The sequence below is a fragment of the Pseudochaenichthys georgianus genome, chromosome 13 (genome assembly GCF_902827115.2).
Source record: "Pseudochaenichthys georgianus chromosome 13, fPseGeo1.2, whole genome shotgun sequence".
NCBI classification, from domain to species: domain Eukaryota; kingdom Metazoa; phylum Chordata; class Actinopteri; order Perciformes; family Channichthyidae; genus Pseudochaenichthys; species Pseudochaenichthys georgianus.
Window position 1 is genome coordinate 10,533,364 of NC_047515.1, and position 26,350 is coordinate 10,559,713.

At 41.2% G+C, this 26,350-nt stretch overlaps 1 protein-coding gene across 3 annotated transcripts; it reads left to right on the forward strand.

The window, feature by feature from the left end:
• The first annotated feature begins 309 nt into the window (after positions 1-309).
• Positions 310-25,893, forward strand: zbtb44 (zinc finger and BTB domain containing 44). Of its 3 annotated transcripts, none has more exons than XM_034097305.2 (6): positions 310-601; positions 2,691-3,794; positions 10,500-10,614; positions 18,896-19,047; positions 20,004-20,304; positions 24,909-25,893. In XM_034097305.2, exons 2-6 carry the CDS (start codon positions 2,729-2,731, stop codon positions 25,297-25,299), a joined length of 2,025 nt encoding a protein of 674 aa, XP_033953196.1. In that variant the 5' UTR covers positions 310-601; positions 2,691-2,728; the 3' UTR covers positions 25,300-25,893. The 3 variants fall into 3 exon arrangements, with proteins under 3 accessions (XP_033953196.1, XP_033953197.1, XP_033953198.1); XM_034097306.2 differs by having other exon boundaries at positions 10,500-10,584; XM_034097307.2 differs by having other exon boundaries at positions 20,004-20,087; positions 24,909-25,035.
• Positions 25,894-26,350: the final 457 nt, after the last annotated feature.

Below are 26,350 nucleotides of genomic sequence, written 5' to 3' on the forward strand. Positions count from 1 at the left end.
ATAGCTACACAGTAACAGTGTCATAGACACCTACACATTAATATAATTCACCTTACTGAAGAGAATGGTTGTATGGAAAAGTGAAAACAACATCTATACATCCATATTTTACAATACATTTAAAAATATAATTAAAAATGAAATATATGTTAGTGTGTATGATATGAGCATGTTATGATGAGATTACCAGGTACATAGAAGTGTGAATAAATTTGATTTTTATCAAATGTCTGAGCAGTGCCTGAGTTAAGTTGTACATGTTGAATGTGAGACTTCCTGTTACTGTACAGTACCGTGAGAGATGCGCGTTGCATTGTGGGGATACAAATAGAGCGCAGAAAAGACAGGGGAGCACAAAGGAATGATAACAGCACCTCAACAACTTTTAACTTTAGCCTGTTGTCATGTTAATTATTGTGAGCGTTAATTCAGATGTAAGTTTGGCGGCTGGCAGGCTGACAACTGCATGAGAAGCGCAGGGAATGTGAGTGGCCGGAGCGAAGCGGCAGGGCGCACCGCTGTCTCCCACCATCGCTGCTTTTTGTCAGCTGAGCTTTTGCATCCCGAGGCCCAGCAGATACCAAGGGCCTCATCACAGAAGGTAAACCCCCTTCGTGCTGTCTGTCAGATAACTGTAACCCTGCGGTGTGTACTTTAATATGGATACTTTGTTGTGTACACATTAATAATGTCCAAGTTGGTAAATAATAATACTGTGTGTATCGGCTAGGATAGCTTCGTAGCTAAGAGTAGTTAGCTAATGTGGAGAGTCTGCGTCGATGGTTATTCACGGTCAAACCGGAAATGTAGCTAATTCGCCTTAAAAATAAAAGGTTGTTTGATGGACTTCTTATTTATTCCGCCTTTATAAAACGTTACTGTTGTATCTATAGTAAGGGTTGTATCGATTTATCAATTCATTGAAAATAAACAGTAGTATTTATTATATTAAATACATAATTTTGAAGCTAAAATAATTGGCGTGGGCACCTGTCTTTTATTTTGATAGTTACAGCCGGATGCACATTTCGTCTCCTGGCCGACTTGACGTAACAGCTTGACACTTAGCTAGTGTTTGCTAAACTGTGATTGTTGTTGCAAACGTGTTACGTGTACAGCATCACTAGTCACTTAGCCCCATGCCTAACATAAATACATTAAACAATCTTTGTGCCGTTTGTGTGCAGCCCTCGGCAGTTTGTCTCAACCTTGCGCTTGTTGTCACTTGCTTGCGTACTTGATGTAAACAGAGTAAAAGTACCAGGTTGAAGGATACGCCTCCTCTGCTATTTCACCATCATGATTATGAGTAGTTTTTTTAACTGTTGTTGTTGCTGTCTCTTAATTATGTCGTTTGTTGATATATACGTATGTAACATTGTTACAACTAATGCCATTCATTTCCAGTCATGCCTTAAAATAGATTTTTTGTTTTTTAAATAAGAAAAAAAACAAGGTACATTTGTTCAATGTAAGTGAGTACTCAAGTTAAACCAAAACAATCAACAGATCCTTATTTGAGAAGCTAAAAGATGGTTCTTATTTTCCTAAAGAAACTCAATATCGAAATAATCAATATATTGATTTGTTGCTATAAGGTTATATGTCAGCCACAGCATTTCCTTTTAACATTTTGAATTGTCTTTAAGTTACTAGGCATAAGACCAAAGTATAACCACTATTTTTTTTGTAAAAGATAAAGCAACATTATAATTGTTTTATTGTACACTGCACAGTTTTATTCCCTTTAGTAGAATACTGTTATGTATCCTCTTTTCAAGTTGTAATTCATATTATGTTGTATTTGTATGAATCATCGCTCAAATACTCCACATTCTTTCTGATCAGGAAGAACTTAATAGAGATCATGGAGCAAAATAATCCTCCTAGAGGAGATATGTTATCCTTTAGAAACCCCCACAGTGGAAATTAAGTTTTTTTTCTCCAAGCCCAGTTTCGTGGTCGTGTTGCACCTCCGCAGCCCTGGTCTATAATTCACTTTGCCTTTACTGGGCCAACAGTGTGTGTGTATATAAAGGGGATTGCGCTCTCCCTGCAAGAGCCCCTTCACTTGAGCTTTTGTTTGATGGAAAATCTCATGCCTCAGAGAATCCACATGTCTCGCAGACAGCTGCTGAGCATCCTGTAGTGCACTGGCCTCCACATGGGTCTGGCTCACATCGCTGCGCATCTGCTTTGATTGTTGTTACATAACTTGGCATTTTGTCCTCCGTGCTCCCTACCCTGCTTTCACCCCCCCTTTCCCTCAGAGGGAACCTTAGTATTTTTCTCGACTGATACCCACTGCCTTCCACAATGTGGTTGGCTTTAATTAATCCCATCTTTACCATGGTGCTGGTGTTTTGTAGTGTGGGATATAACAATTCATTTAGTCTTTATTGATTTCTAATGGAGGAGTTTAGTGAGAGTCCCCTGTGATATCTGTCATTTGACACTTGGTTCTTAAACCACAAGAGTTTTCATTTGTTTAGTTAGGTATTCACAATACATGCTATTGCTATGTAAAAACAGTAATCATGTAAAATATTACACAAAGCTTAATAAAAAAAGTTTTTGTCCAAACAGCCAAATGTTTTGTTTTCCTACAAGAATAGTTCTCCTGAGGTACAGCTCATATGGTTTTGTCTTATTTTAAATGTTCTTTTGTTTCTTTTCCCATCTCTCTGCAGGACGTATTTCCTGTACACAGTCATAAACTGACTCTGACATGGGGGTGAAAACCTTCACCCACAGCTCCACCTCCCACAGCCAGGAGATGCTTGAGAAGCTCAATGCTCTACGCAACCAAGGTCACTTATGTGATGTCACCATTCGGGTCCAAGACAAGCTCTTCTTGGCCCACAAAGTGGTCCTCGTCTGCTGCAGTGAATTCTTCCGCTCAAAACTGGTGGGCCGGCCCGAGGAGGAGGACAAGTTTGTTTTGGATCTTCATCACGTGACCGTCAGTGGCTTCGCTCCTCTGTTGGAATATGCATACACGTCTACGCTCTCTATTAGCACAGAGAATATCATCGACGTCTTGGCAGCTGCGAGTTACATGCAGATGTTCGCCGTTGCAAGCACATGTTCAGAGTTCATGAAGTCTAGCATTCTGTGGACGGCGAGTAACAACAGTAATAATAACAACATTATGGCAGATAAACCGCACGAATCGGCACCGGAGAGCGCCTCATCGAACTGTGCGCTCACGCCACTGGACGGCAGTGTGTCGCCTGTTTCGTCCGACTGCAGCGTGATGGAGAGAAACGTTCCTATATGCCGCGAATCGCGACGGAAACGTAAAAGCTTTGTGACAATGGCATCGCCTGAGAGTCCGCTCAAATGCACTACGCAGATGGTCAACACCTCCCCTCAGATCCCCAACCCTTCCCTGTCATTCTCAGACAGCACTGCGCAGCCTGTGGAGTCCTCTCTGGCCTTCCCATGGACTTTCCCCTTCGGTATCGACCGCAGGTTCCACTCGGACAAATCAAAGCTCCCCGAGAGCCCTCGTTGTTTGGATCAGGGCACCGCGGAGACGTCAGGGGTGGTGGTTGGCCGGCGGCTCAGCGACTTCCTCACGTGTGAAAGCTCCAAGGTGGTGTCGTCACCAATGCCGGCAGAGGATGTAAATGTGAGGGTGAAAGTGGAGCGACTCAGTGATGAAGAGGTCCAAGAAGCGTCTTCGCAGGCGGTCAGCGCCTCCCAGAGCTCGCTGAGTGACCAGCAGACGGTGCCAGGGAGTGAACAGGTCCAGGAGGAGCTCCTCATCAGTCCACAGTCTTCTTCTATAGGTAGGGCTGTCCTCCTTACCTGAAATATCCACAGCATTTCTTTAATTGACCTCCCTAACCGGCGGATTTGTCTTAGCAGAATTAAACACCCTTTGGATTTGTCTTGTTCTCCTTTTTATATATTAGGAGTTTGTAGGGAAGTGTATGTTTAGGCCTCTCCAAAACCAAGACAGACATTTTGTAATTTCAGCACTGTTTGTCTATATTTATGAGCTGTAATTTTTAGCATGTCCGACTAAAGGTCCCATGTCATGGCCATTTCCACTGATCATAATTCCATTGTTGAGGTCTACTAGAATATATTTATATTGTGCAATTTTCCAAACTCACATTGGTTTCTCAAACAGCATCTCTGTATACTACGTGTATTCACTGAATTTCACTCTCTGCCTTTAACGGCTCGTTGTAGCTCCAATAGAGTGGCAAAGTCACGCCCATCTACCTCCGGTCCATGGGACTTTTTTCCGAAATAAGGGCTGAAGTCGAATAGTCCATTTAGCTTAGGAACCTTCCTAACGGAGTGAAATGACCCGGAAGTCCCTCAGTGGCAGCCATGATAAGTGCCGTTCCAATTCTCTAGATGAAAGGAAAGGAGGTTTCAAACTTCCTTTATAACCTCCTTTAGCTTAGGAACCACTGGACCTCCCTAACCGAAAGGAGAGGAGAAAATGCTTCCCGACAATGCCTTGCAGCCGCAGCATTTGCGTCATACAACAGTCGGCCGTTCACGGACACAAACTATTATGGCAAAAATGGCAAAAAAATAAAAATGAAACCGCAAGTCAGTTTCAACATTTTCTGAGTGAATTAAAATATGTATTTTTCATTTTTGCATGTGCCCACTGAAAAAAACACACAAACGAGAAGATTACTCTAATATTGAATCCAATCAAGTCCCATCCAATTAACAAAAAAATCCAACACTGTCCTGAAGATAGAACCCAGAGTAACCACTAACCAGCAGTGTGAGAAAAAGTTTTTAGAGAGTACTTGTCCATGGACAAGTGAGTTTGGCAATTTACTTGTCCGAATACATTTTTCACTTGTCCAGAATGGACAAAACTTGGGGCCACTGGAATCTTCTTCTTCGTCATCGTATTTTACATTTTCCCACGTTTTTTACGACACCGTTAACGTAAGTGAGCGGTAAGATTTTACTGCATCACACATAGGGTTGGGTATCGTTTGGATTTTAACGATTCCGGTTATGTTTTTCGATTCCGGTTATTTTCGGTTCTCGATTCCGGTTCTTTGAGAGGGTAAAAATAAGTCCCATGACAAACTGGGAGAAAAATATATTTATGAAAACATTAAGTCAAATCTGTATTCCTATTTACAAATCACTTCATACTGTTTAATTTCTTACAGTTATTGAATACAATTATATACAAATAATCTATGCATTGTTTAGTTAGTTCTAAGTGGTGCAGTTTGAGAATGTACAATTGGCCCAGTCTCCTCTGATGTTACACTGCAACCTGCCTGTGAGACAGAGTCCAACCACACATGTCCAACACATAGGACATAACCTAATAATAATAATAATACATTATATTTATAGCCTATAGGCCCAGCGCTTTTCTACAACTCAAAGACGCTTACACATGTCCTGCAATACACATGCTGCAGCTGCTCACTGTTTGTAAAAGTAAATAAATAGTATTTTCATTTCAATAATGTACTTTCTATACCCTGCTTCATAAACAATACTGACATCTCTGTGCTCCTCCGAGTCTGGGGGTCCAGGGATGTGAGGACAGCGCGAGGACAGACAGGGAGGCTGCTTTACTTCATAAAGGAAATGGCGGTCAATATTAACAACACAGGAGCTAAAACGCTTAATAACCTTCATTACGTGTTAGAGAAAGAACATAAGAAAGTTTGACAAAGATGAGGCTGTTAAACGGGCAGCGGATCCGCTGTGTGTAGAAAGAGACGCTGAGCTGCACCGTGCAGCGATCAGCTGATACGGAGCATATAGAGAGAGCTGCAGTCCGCGGGGCTCGGCCTCCTGTCCTCACAACTCTTATTAATCCCGGTACCGGACAATTGTTATTTGTTCCAACTCGGAACCGAGTTTTGCTTCCCCACTGTGCTACACTTCCCGCCCCCGTCTAACTGTACAGAAAGCGGCGAGATGCATTTCCTTAGGAATCGACAAGCAGAACCGAAACTAACATTTCTAAACAAACAATGGCGGACATGTACAATTTGCGAATGAGTTCTGCCTTTTGTAAACTGAATGTATCAATAATTTGTCAATAAACGTCACTTGTCCGCCGGACAAGTCAATTGACAGATCTACTTGTCCGATATTGTAAATAACACGTCCCGGACGGTGGACCGTGTACTTTTTCGCACATTGACCAGGATGACAGTCTGTAACACACTCAGGAGACCTTTACAAATGGCCCCGCCCCCTCGCACACAGACAGAGAGAGAGATCTCTCGTCTGGATTGGAAAGCTCGAAAATACATCATGTTGTAGTCTTATTGCGAAACTAAAACTGCGATATAATGTGTATGTAGCAATAATACATATGACATATTTTTTAAATGTCTCCAGTACCGATAAAAAGTCCGATAACGTCGGAGCTTAACGTTACCACTGTCTTTAATAATTCCGGCCCGGGGCCCGTTTAATACCGGGGCTCGGTACCCATCCCTACATGGGGAGAGGCCATAGGGAGAGGCGCAGGATATTGCTAAGGACTAAATGCGATGGAGAGTTCTCATCTCGGCCTTATTACCCATAGGGGATGAAGAGGAGTAAGTAAATAAAGAGGCCGGCGCTCCAGGGTCTGGTTCTGCTGTGCGTTTTTGTGATGTAACGGTAAAACATTTCAGAATTCCTCCACGGGATGCCATTGTCATTGTACATCACTCAACCCGCGAAATACACACACTCAGTACATAGCTAGACCCGCGAATTTGCGGGCCAGGAATTCGGGTGCACAGCCAGCGGCACAGCTGGAGCTACGTGTGTGTGTATTTCGCGGGTTGCTAAATGTTTTGTGCGTGTGTGTTTATGTTGACGAGGAGGTTTAATAACTGTGTGCTACACAAAACTTGCAGTCGGTTTCATTTTCATTGCCGTTTGTAGTGTTGTATTTTGATTTTAACTCTCGTCCCAAATTCGTCCCAAAATTATTTTTGCCGTCTTTCCTGCAATGGCAATTTAAACTGTATTTCCTTTCTGCTGTGACTTGATCGCTTTAAACTCCGCACACTGAGCTCTGATTGGTCAGCAGGCGGTGCTTTCACTGAGTTGATCTCTTAGCCTGCAACCTAACCTGCTCCGGGGCAGGTTAGCCGCTCAGCATAAGTTACCATGGAGATCTAGCCCGCTAAAAAGAGAACCAGCTTCGTAAGACCGGAAAGCCGGAGTTTTTTCTGAAGTTAGCCGGCTAAGCGAAAATCCTGCTTCGTAGTACAGGCCCCAGGACTGACATGTGGAACAGAGGATAGGCATGGTTCTATGTACAGGAAACTGGAACTTTGAACAGGTGTTTTCATCTTTTCTGCCTGAAGATTCACAAGTTCTTGATCAGGTGTTTGATGTGGGCTGGCATGATCCTTTCTGCAGCGATAAATAAAGAAAACCATTTTTAATAATGGTAACAACAATAATATTAGTATAACTATGTATATAGCACTTACACAATTACAAAGTGATTCTCACAAGAACAATAAAGAACAAAACAATATCAACAATAAAAAAACTAATTATTACAGGAATGTTAAGAGACAAAGAAATGTTTTTTCAGTCTTTACAATGCACTGTTGGAAATTACCTTCCAAAGGCTAAATTCAAACTCAATACCATAAATAACTGGGTACCAAAGTGCTTTACCTGATAGAACACGCAATAAAAATACAAATACAGATTATTTCAGTTCATCGAAAAGCTGCACCTTAATGTTTATTTTATTATATTTTATATTTATTTGAGTGAATATTCATAGTTTAATAATAATTAAAAACCCAAAACTAATAGTTTGTTTTGTGAGTACTAGTACAGTAAAGTTCAAATACAGATTATTTCAGTTCATCGAAATGCTGCACCTTAATGTTTATTTTATTATATTTTGTATTTATTTGAGTGAATACATTATTCACAGTTTAATAATAATTAAAAAAAATATGTTATGTTTTGTGATAATTTTTTCTGCTGTACCGAAAACGTACCGAACCGAACCGTGACCTAAAAACGGAGGTACGTACCGAACGGAAATGTTTGTGAACCGTTACACCCCTACTCAACACAAAACCTTTAATGTGCATTACATTGACGATTTTAAACACAACTTAACTCTCTCTACTTGTTTAGTTAACTTACCCTTAAATAACTACATCACGTTTTTCAGTGGAAACACAAACTGCAGAATACGTTAGCTGCTAACTGTTGTTAGCTAAGACAGCTAGCTCTTAAGGGAAGTAACATAGCCTCAAGACAAACGTAAGGTTAAGTTAACGTAACGTTGTAAGAAAGCAAAACGAACCTTCGAGAAAGCTTTTACTCTCTCTCCTTAGCGGGCATTGTTGATTGTTCGAAACACGATCTCTCGATGTGCTGCCCACACATCGTCGGTTTCATCGACCCCGGGTTACCTGGTCTAGCAAAAGTCCGCCTCATACGACGCACTTGTTTTGTCCATATACGCAACATTTGATAATTTTTTGGCCAGAAAAACATCCGATAACCAGATGTTGCGACGGCCCCACATCCCCATACAACATATCGCTATTATTCTTGGCGTCTTATTGCTGTGCATCCTTTGTCATAATATTTGGCCCTTCAATGCATTCAAACGGGACTGAGCTCAGAGTTCTACTCATGACGTCACCGCCGGAAATGGCCGACATTGATGTTTCCAGGGCAACGAACGATTGTTACTAACTGACAACTTTTGTATGCTGTTATAATCGTGATTTATTAAAAATAGATCAATAATAAAAAAATCATATGGCACATTTCACAATACAAATGCAACCTCTATCATATACTAAGCCCACTAACAGGTGCTAAAAGCATTTCGTAAGCTCTTTAAGCTCGAGCCCTGGTTGTGAATCGTGCTGAGCTCCGTGGAGGTGTGATTTCCTTGTTTAGCGATACACAGCTAAACACAGCAAAACTCATCCTGAGCACACACAAAGTCACAGCCGAAGTAAAAACAATAAGTGTGGCTTGATATTGAGTAAGAAAAAGGTTGATAAACGCTGTGAGAATGGGTCTGCAGAGAGAATTTTGCCGCGATCCCAACTGTCTGTTATCAGCCTGCAGCCAGGGAGGAGAGATCAGCAGAGCTGCATGCACTGAGTGTGTGTGTGAGGAAGTCCGTGGATTGGTCAATTTGGACCAATCAGCGGGGGCTTAACGTAACGGCTCCGCGGACGTAACGTAACGGCTCCACGGATTGGTCCATTTGGTTCCGGGTACCGCATGACCGTATCGCGTCATAGCTCTGGGCGCGGCTACTGGCCATTCCAACGTCACGATACCCAGGAAGTAAACAATAGACAGTGACGTATCTCCAACGAGGCGTTTTGGGGAGGTATTTTCTGTGTTAGAGTTTTACTCGCTACAGGGTGTACTTTGAGGGTTTTGACTCTGCAGACCGTTGACATGCATAAAAACCTTCATAACACACAAGAGGACGGGCAATAACCGGAAAAGCATGACATGGGACCTACCAACCCTCCAAAGGGGTGTTATTATCTCATTTTGTGGGGCAACAGGAAAAATACCCATTCATGATTGACAGCCTTTATATTAAAGAGGCCCTATGATGTTGTTGGATTTTGTTCCTTTCCTTTAGTGTGTTTATATAGGTTTTGGTCCATGTAAATGATCTGCCAAAGCTAGAGTTTCTCTCATACACTCTACCCCCCTTGCCTGAAACGCTTGTATTGGAATCTTTTGTTTACTTTCATAACAAAGTGACATCACTAAGTAACACTCATGCATCTATTAGTGCTCCAACACATTGTATGTGATAGGCTAAGAGAAGGGACATCTCTAAGCAGTTGACCAATCACAACAGAGCCAGCTAACCAATCAGAGCAGACTGGGCTCTGACTTCAGACAGAGGGTGAAAAGAGGTGCTGCAGTATGAGGAAAATAAAGACCTTTTTTGAACATTAAAGCATAAAAACATGTCACAGTAGAGTAGAGGCACAAAATACAAAAATAAACCTGAAAAAGAGCAGAATATGTCTTCTTTAAAATGTATAGTGAACAACAGGTTTGTTAGAAATATGAAAATCTGTGTAAACAATGTTGCTTGTCCAAGTATGCTGTTATATAGCAAGCATCCAAACCATCCAAGGATTATGTTAGAAATAAATAACATTAATTATATTTTTATAAATAATACAGAGGATCACAAGTTCCTACCTGCAAACCAAGAACAATGCTGTTGCTTTATCTCCCTGTCCTGAGCATGCCTCATCAACTAGTGTGTTCTATTTGTATTTATCTCAGGGGAAAGCTTTATTGCCCGGTGGCCCAAATGCTGTTTGATAAAAACATAAATACATACCATAAATAAAAAAGGAACTTGAAAGACTTGCATGATTTTCCTAATCTGTTGAATAGCACAGTTAATTGGAAACTGAACTAACCCCATCCAACATGCTCTAGACCTTATCCTGTAGTCAGTAGAGCTGCTGCCATATGACTCACTCCTTTCTTCCTCTCTCCAGGGTCGATGGATGAGGGAGTGTCTGAAGGCTTGCCGTTGATGCAGGGCACCTCTAACCCTGGAGGACACGCAGAAGACGATGAAAGGTATCGTGATTTGTTCCAACTTGCAGCCAGGCAAGTCATAAGCAGTAAAGCATATATAGACGTAGAACTCACAACTGGAAGTCTGAGACACACCTGTTTGGATAATACATTATGTGGCATGTTGAAATGTCAAAGACGTGATGTAGTTTAATATAAATAATGCTGGCTGCATATTGTAAAAGCCTCGAGCCACAAACATGGGTGATGCATTTAATGTGAAAGCTAACGTGGCATCTAACTGGAAATCTTTGAACGTCAAACAAAGCTGATGCATTATACTACCTTAACTATGGTGGTCTGATACTCCCGAAAGCCACAACAATACACGCAACATTGTGGCTGATTGTTCTCCCCGACAGGTGCACTAGGGATGCCTGGTATACTGCAGCTGGCCATATTTTATGGATATAATCTGTTTGTACATCTGGTTATTATTGCAGCTGGGCAGCTTGTTAGGCATTTACACCACAGCAACACTAATAGAGTGGTGCAGTGATGACATCTTTTTATAGGCCGATCCAGAAGTTGGCATCAAAAGGGTTCCCTCGAAAACAAACATTGGTATTTTTCATTAGATTTTGGATTATAAAATCTGTGGCAAAGACACATTTTGTTCAGCAGGATAATCCTCACATATTAACACCACTCAGTCTGTGATGTGGCAAGGGGACAGGAAGTGGTAAAATGCTAACTCATGTCTGGGTTTTAAGTCTTAATCCTGCACCACTCTATTAGTGTGGGTTAATAATGTGTTAACAGCTATCAGTTTAGTTTAGTTTATTTGTTTATAGTGTCGTGGACAGTCCCCATTGATCAACTGTCAGAAACAAATCTGAATAAGCATATTTATCTACTTTAAGTATATCTAGATTCGTATAATTGTGTACACTTACTTAAAGGTAGGGTAGGTAAGAATGGAGAAACCAGCTTGACTGCGCTAGAATTTGAAAGTACGCAGCCGAAAAAAATCTGCCCCTTCCTTACAGAGCCCCTCCTCCAACACACATGAACGCGCACATGACCAATGAGGGCACAAGATAAGTTTGTGCACATGGAAGGCTGACAGGCAGGTAGGCCATCCAGTTATTTTAGCCGGGCCGGCTCAGATGATTGGTCGTGCTTTTTACAGTACCACAGATGACATTTTTTTTATGTATTTGTTGCCAAAGCACTTAAGATATTCAATGCTATCGGGATGTTAAGAACATTCCATGGAATATAACAAAAAGGGGTTTTCTGAAGTGAATTACCTACCCCATCTTTAAAGGGGACATATCATGCTCATTTTAAGGTTTATGATTATATTTTGGGTTTCTACTTGGACATGTTCAAAAACTTTAATCATGGAAAAAGAAAATGTTTTTTTCTCATACTTTCCTCCTGAATATAGCTGTATTCACCCTTTGTCCAAAACGCTACGTTTTGGTGCCTGTCTCTTTAAGACCACCTCCTGATGAAAACAAGTCTGATCTGATTGGCTTGTGAGAAATTAGGCACCTTTGCTTAGTGCTGCGTACCGGTACGCCGAACCGGTACTGGACTTGTAAAAAGTTTCGGTTCAAGTCCGGTTAAAACCGGAACGTCGGGTACCGGTACCTGGACTCGCAAAAAAACTAGCACTTACGTATATGCTGGTGTCTGTGGTTATTTAAACATTCCCTGATAAACGTTATTCAGCGTCAATCAATGAGTGCTAATCCCAGTGTGCTCAGTGTACAACATCACGTGTCATTTCACCTTCGATTCACTGTTTGAAAACGTAGCATTTCGCCACATGCTAATGCTAACCGGAAGTGAATAATTTTCAGAATAAAAGTATTAAGTTAAGTGTGAACTTCCGTTTTTTCAGAATAAAATTGATTTAAATTAAATAGTGTATTTAATTCAAAATTACGCCATATCAACATTGATTTTAATTTCTAACAGTATGTATGTACATCACTATGTATGTAGTATGTACTGTATAATGTACACATGTAGAGTTGTAGAAAAGACATGGTGTACAGTCACAGTGTAGCCTATACTGTATAGTAGGTGTGTAACAGTGTAATGCGTATAGTCTACTCTACACTCTACCTTTCAGCAAAGTTTTAGGGATTTAGGCTCAGTCAGCTCAGGGACTGTTTGGTTACTTTAGTTTGGTAATTAAATAAATGTTTGAACTTTGTAGTAGTTCACTGTAGTTGCTGTCATAAGTCATTTGTAGACTAAGTTTACATTTGTACTTTGTAGAGAAATGTAGACACAAGTTGGAAGGGAGCACAATAAACCTGACGAGTTTGAATTTGAGTTGATTATGAGTTAATTTTCAATTGATAATTAGCTCACAATAAGTTCACTTTAGTCACACAACTTGACACAAGCCATGGGTTCAGGTCCGGACTTATAAGTCTGGACCTGAACCTGAACCTCTGGACTTGAGTCCGGACCTGAACCTGAATGTGAGTCCAGGTACGCAGCACTACCTTTGCTATATCTCAAACCCTGGGTGAAGAGACTCTGTTGAGAGACTTAAGGCCCTGACACACCAAACTGACACCAAAGAACACGACCCGATTGTTGTATCGCCTCACACGTCTCCTGCTTCTTGGCCAAAAGGTCGCTCTGGAACACACCGCAAAGACTTCAGCCGACGGACAAGTAGCACGTACGCACTGCGCATGCGTGAGTGGCAATAGCTCTCCTTGCCAGCAGGCGGCGGTAGTGTGTATTTGTCATTCAAAAGAGGGAACAACCGGAAGACAGACTGCGTGATACAAACTTCAGCTCTCTGAAGTAGAAATAAACTATTGTGGCTGGCAACCTTAAAGTACTGCTGCTACCACATTCAATGCATCAATAATTATAATTGGGGATGCACGATATTGGTTTTTTGAAACCGATACCGATAACTTCCTGCTTCTCAAGACCGATACCGATAATCGATAATAATATAATATATATATATATATATATTAAATGTACCTGTAGTTTTTGCACACCTGGTGGTAAAAAAAAGACTAGTAGTGAGTAAATGACATGAGCATTACTACTATGAACAAAACAAAGCCAAGAACAGTTTTGACTCTTCAAAGTGACCATATTTATTTTCCCAAATAAATATAATTGAGTATTTTTTTGAGTATTGCCTTTTTCAAAAGCCTCGTCGGTAGGTAAAAGCCCCGGTGCCTTTGCAGCTGGCTTTGGATTTGCCGCTAGTTTAGCAGCGCAGGCGTCTTCGTGCGCTGTTAACACACCATCGTAGCGATGGCGATGTTTCAGGTGACTAATCAGGTTTGAAGTATTATACCTCGTTGCCTTTTTCCCTCCTCGTGGAACTTCTGCATTGTATTTGTTAATACAAATAGCAAGCGAACTATCTAACTCTGAAACTTTGAAATAGTCCCATACTACCGACGACATGTTTGTTTACTGTCCTGGCTTCACGGCAGCACACCATTTACGTCACAGCCAGGCATGAGTTAGGGAGCGCTGGATTTGTGAAACACTCCCCTCTTCCTAAACCACTAATACCAAAGTACTGGCAAAACGGGAGGAGCCGAGTGAAAAACAAGCGCCCCTCATCCCAATCCACCCACACCGAAGTACTTTTTTCTTTTTTTTACCCAAAAAATATATTGTATATTATCGGGGCTATTAATACTTTTATCGGGTTTATCGGGATGACGTCATAATTCCTAATATCGGACCGATAATTATCGGGCCGATAATTATCGTGCACCACTAATTATAATCCAAGATTATATTAATATACAACATCATAACACTGACAGGCAAATTATGTATCATCATGTACATCTGTATCTTCTGACTTTTATTGTAGTATAGCTAATTTTATACTCATTCTAATGTTGAGTTATCTAATGGCTGTAGTATGAAGGTACGAAATAAAGTTTAGTATGTTGCAGTAGCGGTAAAAAGTGGTTTATTATCAAATGTAGAACTGCACAATGTAAACAATCGACTAAAATACAATAAGATAAAAATAGTAAGCAATACAATAAAAAATGTTTTTAGCCACATCGTCCAGGGTCCTGTCCGTTAAATACTTGAAGAAGCTATTGTCCACCTCATGCAGGAAGTGTGGCAGCAAATTACGTGGCAACTGAGTTGGTCTTCGGTTTCCTCATTCCAGATCGCCATGATGTAAAATAAATTCTTGCATCCAGGTGAGATGAAAATAATAATAGCCGTCTGTGTGTGCCTAATCGTTTGTTTGCGTACCTCACTTCCGTTTCGCTTCTCATGCACTGATTTGCTAACGGCCGGTCCACACACAGGCATGAAAAAAATCTTTCAAAGCTTCGCCCATTCACTTGAATGGGGTGACGTAGAAGATTTTGAATCTTCGCCGAACTGCATTGTGGGGAGCGGAGCATGGCTTTGCAAGCATCGTGAGCATCAAAAGTTGAGCAATGTTCAACTTTTGATGCTCCCGATGCTTTCGAAGCTGGCATCAGCCAATCAAATCCCGTTTATGCAAATCCCGCCAGTACAAGCGCTAGCCAATCAAACCGCGTGCAAGCTGGGAGAGCCAGACCGCAGTTAATTTCCTCATATTCCAAACGAGAAATTACGGTAGCAAATCACCCGGTTCTTTACTACCAGAACTATTTACCGGGATACAAACCGGAGGAACCAGGCATGGAGGGTGGTGGCAGAGACAGTGGGTGAAACTGGTAGGTTTTCGCCTGTTTGGGGAGTTTATATCCAGTTTACTTCGTTTTAACATTGCTATTGCTTTGTATGTTGGGGGCGGGAGATTCATATGATTGGTTGTTGGTCGCGTTGCTCGCAAAAAATCGCCAAGCTTCAGCAGGGTATATGCAGGAATCCTGAAGTCAAATTTAAGACCTTTTTTAAGACCCTAAGTTTCCATACATTTTAAGACCTCATCGCAACTTCAAGTTCTAACCGGTTACATTGGCGACACACTTTACCTCACATTTACTATATTGATTGTAAGATAGCACAACTAAACAGAATGCAGACAGACTACTGAAGCCTCCTCTCCACATGAACTTCAACCTCTCTGTGAAGGTCAGGTTTAATGCAGTATGCTGCTTTGTTGCTTCTGTACTCTGTGCTCTTTCATTCCAGTAAAACTCCTCAGAAACCATTATTTGACCAATAAACAAAACAATTGACAAAACGTTGAACTATGAAATATATTAAACTTTGGTGAGCTTCAGCGGTAATGCCATATAGGAGCTCCCTCACAAATACCCAGGGGTTAAATTGGGCTGGGGCTGTCCGGGGCTAAGCCCGGCACATAGGACGATGCTCTGACGTCATCACCCTCACACATTTGTCATATGTTTACAAAAAACGATATATATGTTAAGACTTTTCTCGTTCTTAATATAGACTATATTTAGGGTCAATATGTGTTGACCTTACTTTAAAATAGCAGATCTCCGGATATAGTTTGGCTTAGAGCCCGGCCCCACGAGGACGCATACAGTAAAACGCATACGCAAACGCAAAAAAGTCTTCCGTTCACACGCATTCGATTCATTAACGCGTCCGTTCACACTAGACCGCTGGAAATGCTGGAAACGCTGTAGTACATATGCCAGGCCTGTAAGTGGCGCTGCTGCCGCCACAAAATACACCAAAAGCAGCGAAGAAGACCACAGAGCATGGTTGTCATGGTTGCCCTTCTGCTTATTCTCCGCAGTGGACGGCGTGTTCTCCTGCTGTATATCTCTCAGGTAGTCCACCAGCAGATAAACCCCCCCCCCACAGAGCGGAGCAAGGCAACGAAACTTAAAAGCAGCATTTTATGGCACGCTATGCATGGGGCCACCTTGAGGGGGTTTCCCAACATGTTGTTTCAGTAAATTAAAGGGTGTTTCATGTTGTCGTTGCTGTGGACCTTCTTAATACCTTGGAAAATGCCGTTTAATACTTTTTAATAGCCTTAATTTTCGCTAAATTGATTTATCAACTTTTAATACTTTTTAAGACCCCGCGGACACCCTGTTCAGACACGCCCAGCATCAAGATTTTTCAAGATTTTTTTTCATGCCTGTGTGTGGACCGGCTGTTAGCTGAACAGCCAATCAGTGATTTATTTTGCCAACAGCCACCGCGGCCGATTCAACAAGGTGAATCGGCCACGGAAGGTGTCGGCACGGCCAAAAAGACACGACGGTGCGGGACACACCAATCTGAGTAAGGAGACACGACGCTCATCGACGGCCAGATATCTATCGACGGCCGAAATCGGCTTGGTGTGTCGGGCCTTTATGTGACATCGGGCGGGGTGACACAGTGGGTTGTGCGTTTGATCATCAGATCAAGGGGGCGTTGGGGAACTCCAGTTTGAAACCCGTTGTGTCCTTGGCAAGACACTTCACCCGAATTGGCTCCTGTGGGTATTGTCCACAGTACATGTATGATATCAATGTGTACTTGTAAAGCGCCTTGATGACTTCGAGGTGTGCAGATGGGCGGTGTGGCGCAGTGCATTGATTATCAGATCAAAGGGGGCGAAACCCACCGCCGCTGCGTCTGTAAAGCCGTTGTGTCCTTGGGAAAGACACTTCACCTGAATTTGCTCCTGTGGGTATTGTCCACAGTACATGACCATTACATGTATGATATGTATGTGTAATGTGTATTTGTAAGGAGCGCTTTGAGAGTCATTGAAAAGCACTATAATAAATATAAGGATTATTATTATTATTATAAGAAGAAACCCATGATTTTGGACCAAAGCATTCAACAAAACTCTGACTGGGATGTCTTATTTCACAGTTGGTGAGTTGGTAGGAATCCTAGAAACCCAAATGTATCTTTACAAATACTGAAAAAGTGAGTTTTCATAATATGTCCCCTTTAAGTAACACTTTAAATGCAGGATTTATACTTGTAACAGAGTAGTTATACACTGTTGTACTGCTACTTCTACTTAAGAAAGTAGAAATGTTCTACTGAATAGTAGGGATTAGGGCTGCACGATATTGAAAACAACTGATGTTGCGATATATTTTTTCCCCCTGCGATATATATTGCGTTTTTTTTTAAACTATATATAACCGGATGAAGGATTTTAGTCACGGACGTCTGGATCTTAACTGGTTGACTCATCATACCTTAAGTCATGATCTAACATGTCATGATAATGCATGTTGCTTACCCTCAAATAAGGGGGTTCATCTGTGAATGAAGAAGAGAAGAACCTTTTTGGATCCAAAATAGTTCCAGATGGCAGATGTTGCTTTTCTTTTTGGAAGTAAATCTTCATTCTCGCCGGTATTGTCCTCCTGTGCCTCGCACATTTTTTACCGGTGTTTTGATGGTCTGCAAACTAGCGGGGCGGGGCCTGCTGTGATCTGATCAAGAATGATTATGATTGGTCGTTTGCTGTGCATGCAGAGCCGGCATGTCACTCACTCAAGTACCCCTGACATGAGCGCCGCGCAAGTTTTCCTTTTGTAGCAACCAGCAAAATAATTGTAACATGACGTGTTTGAGTTCATTTACCTACTTAATATCGCACGTCCTAAAAAAAAAAATGAGAAAAAAATTAATACATTTTTTTTATAAAATCGCACGTCCCTGCGATGTGAATATCGCGCATGCGCATATCGCGGTTATCGCCATGACACGATATATCGTTCAGCCCTAATAGGGATGCTCCGATCGATCGGTGCTCTCTATAAAGGCCGATCACATGACGTAAAATACACCTTTCTCTGTGTGCGGCAAAACAAGCTCGCCAAAATGGCTTCACCAGTCTGGCAGTATTTTAAGGTGAATCCGAAAATGACAATAAAATAGCGGTATGCAACGTGTGTGAAGCAGAAATCCTGCAGCTCCGCCCGCTGTGACGGACCGGTGAGCGGAGCAAAACACACACTAAGAGTTAAACCTTACACACTTAGATATTTTATCTACCTCTGGAACAAGCTAAAATAGTTATAAATATATTTATTCTTCACTGTTGGGTCACTCAGTACTGGATCAGTGAGCTGCATGAGACGATACTGACAGGCTGTCAGGAGGGGGAGAGAGGCTCCCGTTCTCCCGTGTTATTATCCAAAGTTAATGTAAACTTGAATAATGTAATTCATTTGAATGTAATAATTATGTTGGTTGTTGTTTGTGGAAGTGCCAGTGAATGAGCCCCATTAACTGAGTTTTAAACATCACTTTAAAGGGAAGATCCCCATAGCCCGCACCCACACGAGCGGATCGGCGATTGGTATCGGCCGATACTGATTCCGGTGATCGCCCCCACAAATTCCCGATCGGAGCATCCCTACTGAATAGCACTTTGATGTTTCCTCTCCTTGTGTTTCAGGTTAGAGGGTATTCAGTATCCGTACCACCTTTACATCAGCCCCTCTGCCAGGTCAGGCACCAACGGCCCCGACAGGCCCTTCCAATGTCCCACCTGCGGCGTCAGATTCACACGCATCCAAAACCTGAAGCAGCATATGCTCATACACTCAGGTATGTGGGATGGGGTAAAAGAAAACTTCATGAGTATTGATCTTGGGCAACTTAGTATTCATCCACCGATTTCACATGTAATTGTGTGTAACACTGTTTGACATGTAATCTCTAGGGAAAATACACATGTTATTTCGATTAATTTGTTTATAAAAACAGCAACCCCAGCAATCATTTTATGTTTTGGTCATTATTTGATGTACCAATGACACTGCAAATTAATGTTTGTCGAAAAAAAAAAAACTAAATGGCTAAATAACCCTTTGTCAGCTTTCAACAGATCCTAAAATCGCTAGATGAAGTTGAATAGAATATAAACGATTGGTTTATTTCCAAATACATTTATTTAAAATAATGTAATGCTTTCTGTTGATATGTTTATGTGATGATTGTGCCATGTGCTCGATTTTGAGTTCAAACGTCTTCATATGAGGGTTTTTTAGGGGAAAATAATAATTCAATAATGAATCCCAAAGCATGTCATCATTTAAATAAAAAAATGTTGTGAATAACACATGGTATAAAGAAGACGCAGACCTGAATCTGAAATCAGTTGGAATCCATCCCTTCACATTAACAGCACTTAAACATTTGTTAACTATATCAAAGTAAAAGACATTGATTTGTGGACTATTGATTTGAAATTATTGTGTGAAAGGGAAACCTCCCAAGCCCACATCACAAGCATAGCAAAACAAAAAAAGGATCTACTGTATGTATCTGCAAACTTTTCAAGATGTAGTGTAAGAGTTCTACGGTGGAGGGATAAAATATCACTGAAGTACTCATTCTTCCCAGTTACTCTGGGGGTGGTTTTTATTCGGAAAACAGTTAAGGCGGACTTTGTGGTACCATGTGGCACCCTCGTCTTACCCTCACCCACACACAGATACCAAGACATGTGACGCTTATGCACAGAACAGCTGAACTCTGTTGTTTTCTTCTCCCCCCCCCAGGCATTAAGCCTTTCCAGTGTGACCGCTGTGGGAAAAAGTTCACACGGGCCTACTCCCTAAAGATGCATCGGCTGAAGCACGAAGGTAAACGCTGTTTCCGGTGCCAGATATGTAGCGCCACATTCACGTCCTTCGGTGAATATAAGCACCACATGAGGGTCTCCCGACACATAATCCGCAAGCCGCGGATTTACGAGTGCAAAACGTGTGGGGCCATGTTCACCAACTCTGGCAATTTAATTGTACACCTGAGGAGTCTGAACCATGAGGCATCTGAACTAGCAAACTACTTCCAGAGCAGGTGAGGAGTCCGGGGGCGCTGACCCTCATCATTTACTCAGATCTCACCTGGATCAAAAAGTTACTCAAGTTTAGACTCTCATACCTTAGGTCCATTTGATCGTTTTCCCTCTATGACTTTTGTTGTGTAGAATTGTTTCCGACATGATTGCACTTGATCTTGATGCTCAGATCAAGAGTACCTGAAGTACTTGATGGTATTCATTGAAAATGTAACTTATTTTGAGAAATAGATTTACATTTCGGGAAGATTATACATTTTTATCCCAAACATTGGATATTGGAGACAAACTGCATTTCAATGAGCTGTTAGAGCATTTGCCATTTGGGAATAAATGTCAGGTGACCTTTGGAGACTACAAAAAGTGATTGAACCTGACCAGGAAGCTGTTATAAACCCAGAAAACGTCTTTGCAGATTAAACAAACGAGGTAAACAATGTTAAGAAGTGAGCTTTAAAGGTAAAAAAATATGGATTTTGTGACCTCTGCCAAGAAAGCCTTTTTCCCATTTCCAGTCCGTACGCTTTAGGCTAAGCTACATACATGAGAGTGCTATCAGTCTTCTTTTTTAACTCTCAAATAGAAAGTGAATAAGGCCATTTCCCAAAATATTGAACTATTCCTTTGATCTTATACAGAGATGGCAAACACCTGAAGTTACACTTGGCTCTGTTTACTGACAAGTAGACAATAATAAGAAAATTACTTTTTGTAATACATTGATCAACGGCCAATATAAGAACCCAACTGCGCAGTGATCTTAAAAACCTCACATAACTTCAGTTTATTTTGAATCCCTAATTTTAAAGTCATACTCTTCAGTCATAAATTAAAGTCAAATCTAAGATTTGTTTCTTAATACGAATCAGGTGAGAAGACTTTTGTACTGAATTGTAGAGTTGGACAGTTTTGTTTTAGGAATCTCTGGGCGGCCCAGAAATCCTGGGGTCATCACTTATAACATAGCCCTCCCCTAGGACTATATAAAGAGCAGTATTTATTGCATCAGTGGTTCCACCGCTCAATCATGAGTTACTTAAAGCAGTCTAACGTTTGCTAGCTAGCAGTGATGTACGGGCCATCTGTCGTTCCGTGAGAAATCGCCGTGGGCCACCGTATTAGTTGGCCAATGGACCATCTAAAAAAGTGGTTATAAGGAAATGTCGTTAATATTGTGTTAATTTGTAATCAACCCTGACCCGCGATTGTGCATTTATTTTAGGGCTGTCAGTATAAAATACTGCTTATTTTTTCACAGTTTTGCAACCTAATTTTACACTTGGTAATTTCTGTATCATTATAATGTGCATGGGTGGTTTAATAACATTATTTTCAGCAGTGTGACAAACCTAAAACACATGTTTATTTTTTTACCAGGGTTTTAACGAAATGGAGTGGGTTGTTTGTTTTTATCAGCTGCTCAGCCTGCCTCATGAAAGTCAGAACACAGTGTCTTCATAAAGTGGAAGAGTGTTTTTATTTCCCAGACTTTTCCACTTCTTAATCAACTCAAGCCCTCACAGGTCGCCAGGACTCAAACGGGCCATTGACTCCTCAAGAGTTTTATTGTAGAAGGTCCTCGCTGAGATCATAACAGTGTGGAAAACTATCTGGCATTACAGTCAGACTCCTAACTCCCATCCTCAGTCTGCACATAAAAATATATATGTTAACTACTCTGGTTTGAAGAGCAGTTTGTCAGATTCAGCTGTCGCTTTGTGAGGACAGTTCGACTCCATCTTGACTATTAATACTGGATACTGAGCTCTGATTCCTACTGTTCTTGATGGAAGCCGTATATGTTAGGAACTCCAATGGATGTGATGAAATAATTTCCGCGTCAGAAAACACAACAATTGAGATAGCAGGGAAAACTTTTTTAAAAACCAGTTTCCTATCTGACTACAGGATTAGTTTCTTAGCCGCCATAAATCAGATGTGTAAAATGACAGTAATTTAGTTTAAATGTTTGCCCTAAAATCGAGTTGTAAAGGGAAAAATCCTGCAGATACAATGTATGGGTATTGGTTACAGCAGTAGCTCCACAGACCAGAATATATTGCACCCACAAGACACTTTGTGTTCTTCAGTTTGAATCATTGACTCTTGTCTTAAGCTAACTTTCTATATTTCCGTTTCTTCATGCATACATCCTTGAGTAAAGACAACTACATTTTTGGGTGGCTGTTGAAAGGCATTCTGGGAAATGTACTAAATCACTTACTGAGATAAGAGTAAATTAAACCGAATGAAATAAAAACAAAAACAGTACTTCTTCACTAAACTGACACAAAAGCATAAGTGCAACTTGTCCATTAACACATGCCCATCACTTATTTATTCAAGCCCACATTTCCTCCTTACATTTCTTGGTTTTTGTGACCTGAGGCCTGTACTACAAAGCCGGTACAACCTAACCTGGATATGTTTGAGTTAGCCGGTTGGCCTACTCCAAAACATACGCGCTCTCGCTAAACGGTACTACGACGCGGGTTATCAAGTGGATCGCTCAAGCCAGCCGTGTCCTATCTAGTTAGGTGCGCGTTCACATGAAAGGGGTGGTATTTGGAGCATTCGACCAATCACAAACATGGACAAGCATACTGACAGCGCAGCGTCATACTTCCTGAATGAAAAGTCAACTATAATATTAGACATATGAAGAAGTTAAACTTTAAACATCCATGACTTAAACACTTTATCCAGGATCAAAGCCACAGAGCTGCACCTGCAAGGTGAACACAGCTGGGAACAGAACAAGTGTTTGAATGCGTACATTAACAGGTTTATGATATCACTGCCCCGTCTAAAACACGATCTGACTTTCATTACATTTGTCTCGAGTGTTTCGTCAACTTAATGTGTTGCTTAAAATAATACTTCTGCATACAGTCTGTGACACTGTGAGTGTTGCACGGCCAGATACGGCCCAGCTGACTCAGATAAGGAGATATATGATACATTATGATGCATGTGATATGATGTGACATGAATGATAATGGGACACATCGACGTCTGCACTCAGTGCCGCGGACTGTAGGCTACATAATGTTACTTTGATCCGGTTACTTATGTTGTGGCAGATATTTCATTAAGCTTTCTTAACATAATAGTATAATAATAGATTGCTCTGAAGATGGGAGGTGATGTTCTATTCATTTTCACGTTCACACAGTCGTGATTTTGGCCGGTCGTCTTTCCTGCTACGGCACTTTAAACTGTATTTCCTCCGCACACTGAGCTCTGATTGGTCAGGAGGCGGTGCTTTCACTGAGTTGATCTCTTATCCTGGAACCTATCCTGCTCCGGAGCAGGCTAGCCGCTCAGCATAAGTTATCTAGCCCGCTAAAAAGTGAACCAGCTTCGTAGGACCGGAAATCCCTGAAGTTAGTTTGCTAAACAAAAATCCTGATTCGTAGTATAGGCCCCTGGTTAGCCGCTCAGCATAAGTTACCATGGAGATCTAGCCCGCTAAAAAGAGAACCAGCGTCGTAGCACCGGAAACCCAGAGTTTTCCCTGAAGTTAGCCCGCTAAGCGAAAATCTTGCTTCGTAGTACAGGCCTCTGTAGTCCAAATCCCATAGATGTATTATTTCAGCAAATTGTCACATTTAAAAAAAGAAAAAGTCTTGACTTATTAATACATGGACTATTTGCTCCGTCATTATTGACTTATTAACTGAAATGTATTAATTTAGTTGAAACCTCTTGAGAGGGTCCTATTATTAGATGAGTCCTTGAATACTTTGAACTTCTATTCATAAATGCTGAATGTTAAGCTGTTTGAAAGCTAATTTCTCAAAATCAAAAAATGATTACCGGTAAATCAGTCGTGTGCATTGTTCTCATCCTAAAGCTGCACTCACATGATAATAATAGTAATAATAAGTTTATGTATTATAGCACATTTCACAGACATAGAATTCACAAAGTGCTTCACAAGTAAGAACAAAAGTTAAAATGTAAGACCACAGAAACATGACCACAGGAGGCATAAGGTCAACATAAGGTCAACATAAGGTCAACATAAGGTCAACATAAAAACAAAACACAGACCACGTGGAGTCCTGAAAGGAACAAACATAATAACAGAACATATCACACACATTTCAAGTAGAGACAAAAGCCAATGTAAAAAGATAGGTCTTCAGTAGTAAAACGATGATACAAAGTAAAACGATTTTTCACTGACGTTGCCGTTGTGATTCTATGGAGAAAGCGGTGCCGCCTGACTTGGTAGAAGTACTAACCTCAGTGATGCGTACTCGGTTCAAAAGTTTAAATTATTTCCAATTCGACCTTGTTTATGGCTAACGTTTCGACACGCAACGAATCAGATGACAGCTATAGCAAGCTAGCGGTTACCATAGAAATGAAACATAATTGGCTCTTTTCACTGGAAGGCTCTGTGCCCAACTTTGCGTTGAGGGAAGAGATCTGGCATATCATGTGAATGCAGCTTAAGGCACATATCTTTGTGAAATGCTAGCTAATGTACCATCATTTAAATTGTCAAAATGTACAGATTTAACAAATATATTGTTTTTATAAATGTAGCAAATGAAAAGCCATTGAACACCTCTCATTCTTTTGGTGTCTGCAGTGATTTCCTCGTGCCCGACTACCTGAGCCAGGTCCAGGAGGAAGAGGAGGCTCTGGGAGTCCATTATGAGCTAGAGGAGTCGGACCATCAGCCCGTGTACCCGGTAAGCACCTCCTCCATCGCAGCCCCCTCCTCCTCCTCAGTGCAGATGCCCGTCATCTCCCAGGTCTCCTCCTCTACCCAGAATTGCGAGAGTTCCTCCGGCTTTTTTTCACCCGAGCCCCTGGACCCCCTGGAAGCCCCATCCTCCCTGAAGATGGACGCCGATGAGACGGGCGCCACGACAGAGGAGACCAAGATGGAGAGCAGTGGAGGAGGCAGTTCCCCTGAGGTGTTTGAAGGAGAGCAGCATGCCCAGGCCAAGGAGCTGGCTTCCATTACCATCGAGTGATTCTAGCCTCCTGCTTGCCCACCATGTCTTACTCTGCAGTCATGTCATATGGGAATATCTGCGCCACGGCGGCTCAAAGGGGGAACTCGGACATGTTGAAACCTCATCATGTGAGGCCTTCAGGTCCCCCCGATGGAAGTTTTCCGGAGACTTCAGTTGCCTTGATGATGTTTTTTCCACAGATGCACTTATTTGACTTTATGTTTTACACCAAATCCAGCAATTTAAATGATTATTTTCTTTGTTTTAATTATTTCCCCCGAGCTTGAATGCAGCAATTTCCTCTTTGGTGACATGAGATATCTTTGGATAAAAAAATGGGCCCATCACCAAATCTCAAGTCTTTTTTGAGTCGAAGCAGTATTTTTTAAGTGAGTCATTTTGTAGGAGGGTTGTTTTATTTCCCATATGACGTGAATGCAGCACTAGCTAAAGTCGTTTCTGTCTTAGCCAATTCGAGGTCTGTTGAATCCAAGCCTTTTTGGAAAGTGCCTGAGAGATCCATTTTAACAAAGCAACGTGTAGAGGAAGAAGGAGAGGTCAAATCAAGTCTTTGCAAACTGAGCTAAATACAATAAAAAACATTGTAATTCATTTTAGTGACAACGCTAGTTTGTATGGGCAGAGACTGTGTTATTCCTTCAGTGCCGTCGCTATAGGCAAACTGTTTAAGCTCAATATTATGTATATTGCAATAGCTTGTACTGTAGTTTACTATTTGAATGCTGTGTTTGAATGTTGAGTGTCGTGAAATATGATATGTCAGGTGTGTGTGTGTGTGTGTGTGTGTGCATTTACTTTGATCTATAAGAACACAATACTTTTCTTTTCTTTGTTTTATCTAAGATTATATTGACAGAGTATTCCCTTAACACGTGTGCAGTATATCATTTCTGACCTATCATAAGTTATTTTTTTATTATTATTGAATACTGTTGTTTAATCAAACCTTGCATCTCCAAAAACAAAAAAAAGCTCAAAGTTTTTTTTTAATATAAATCTAACCAAATAAATCAATAGAAGACTAACATTTGGAGTAACAAGGTTTCAC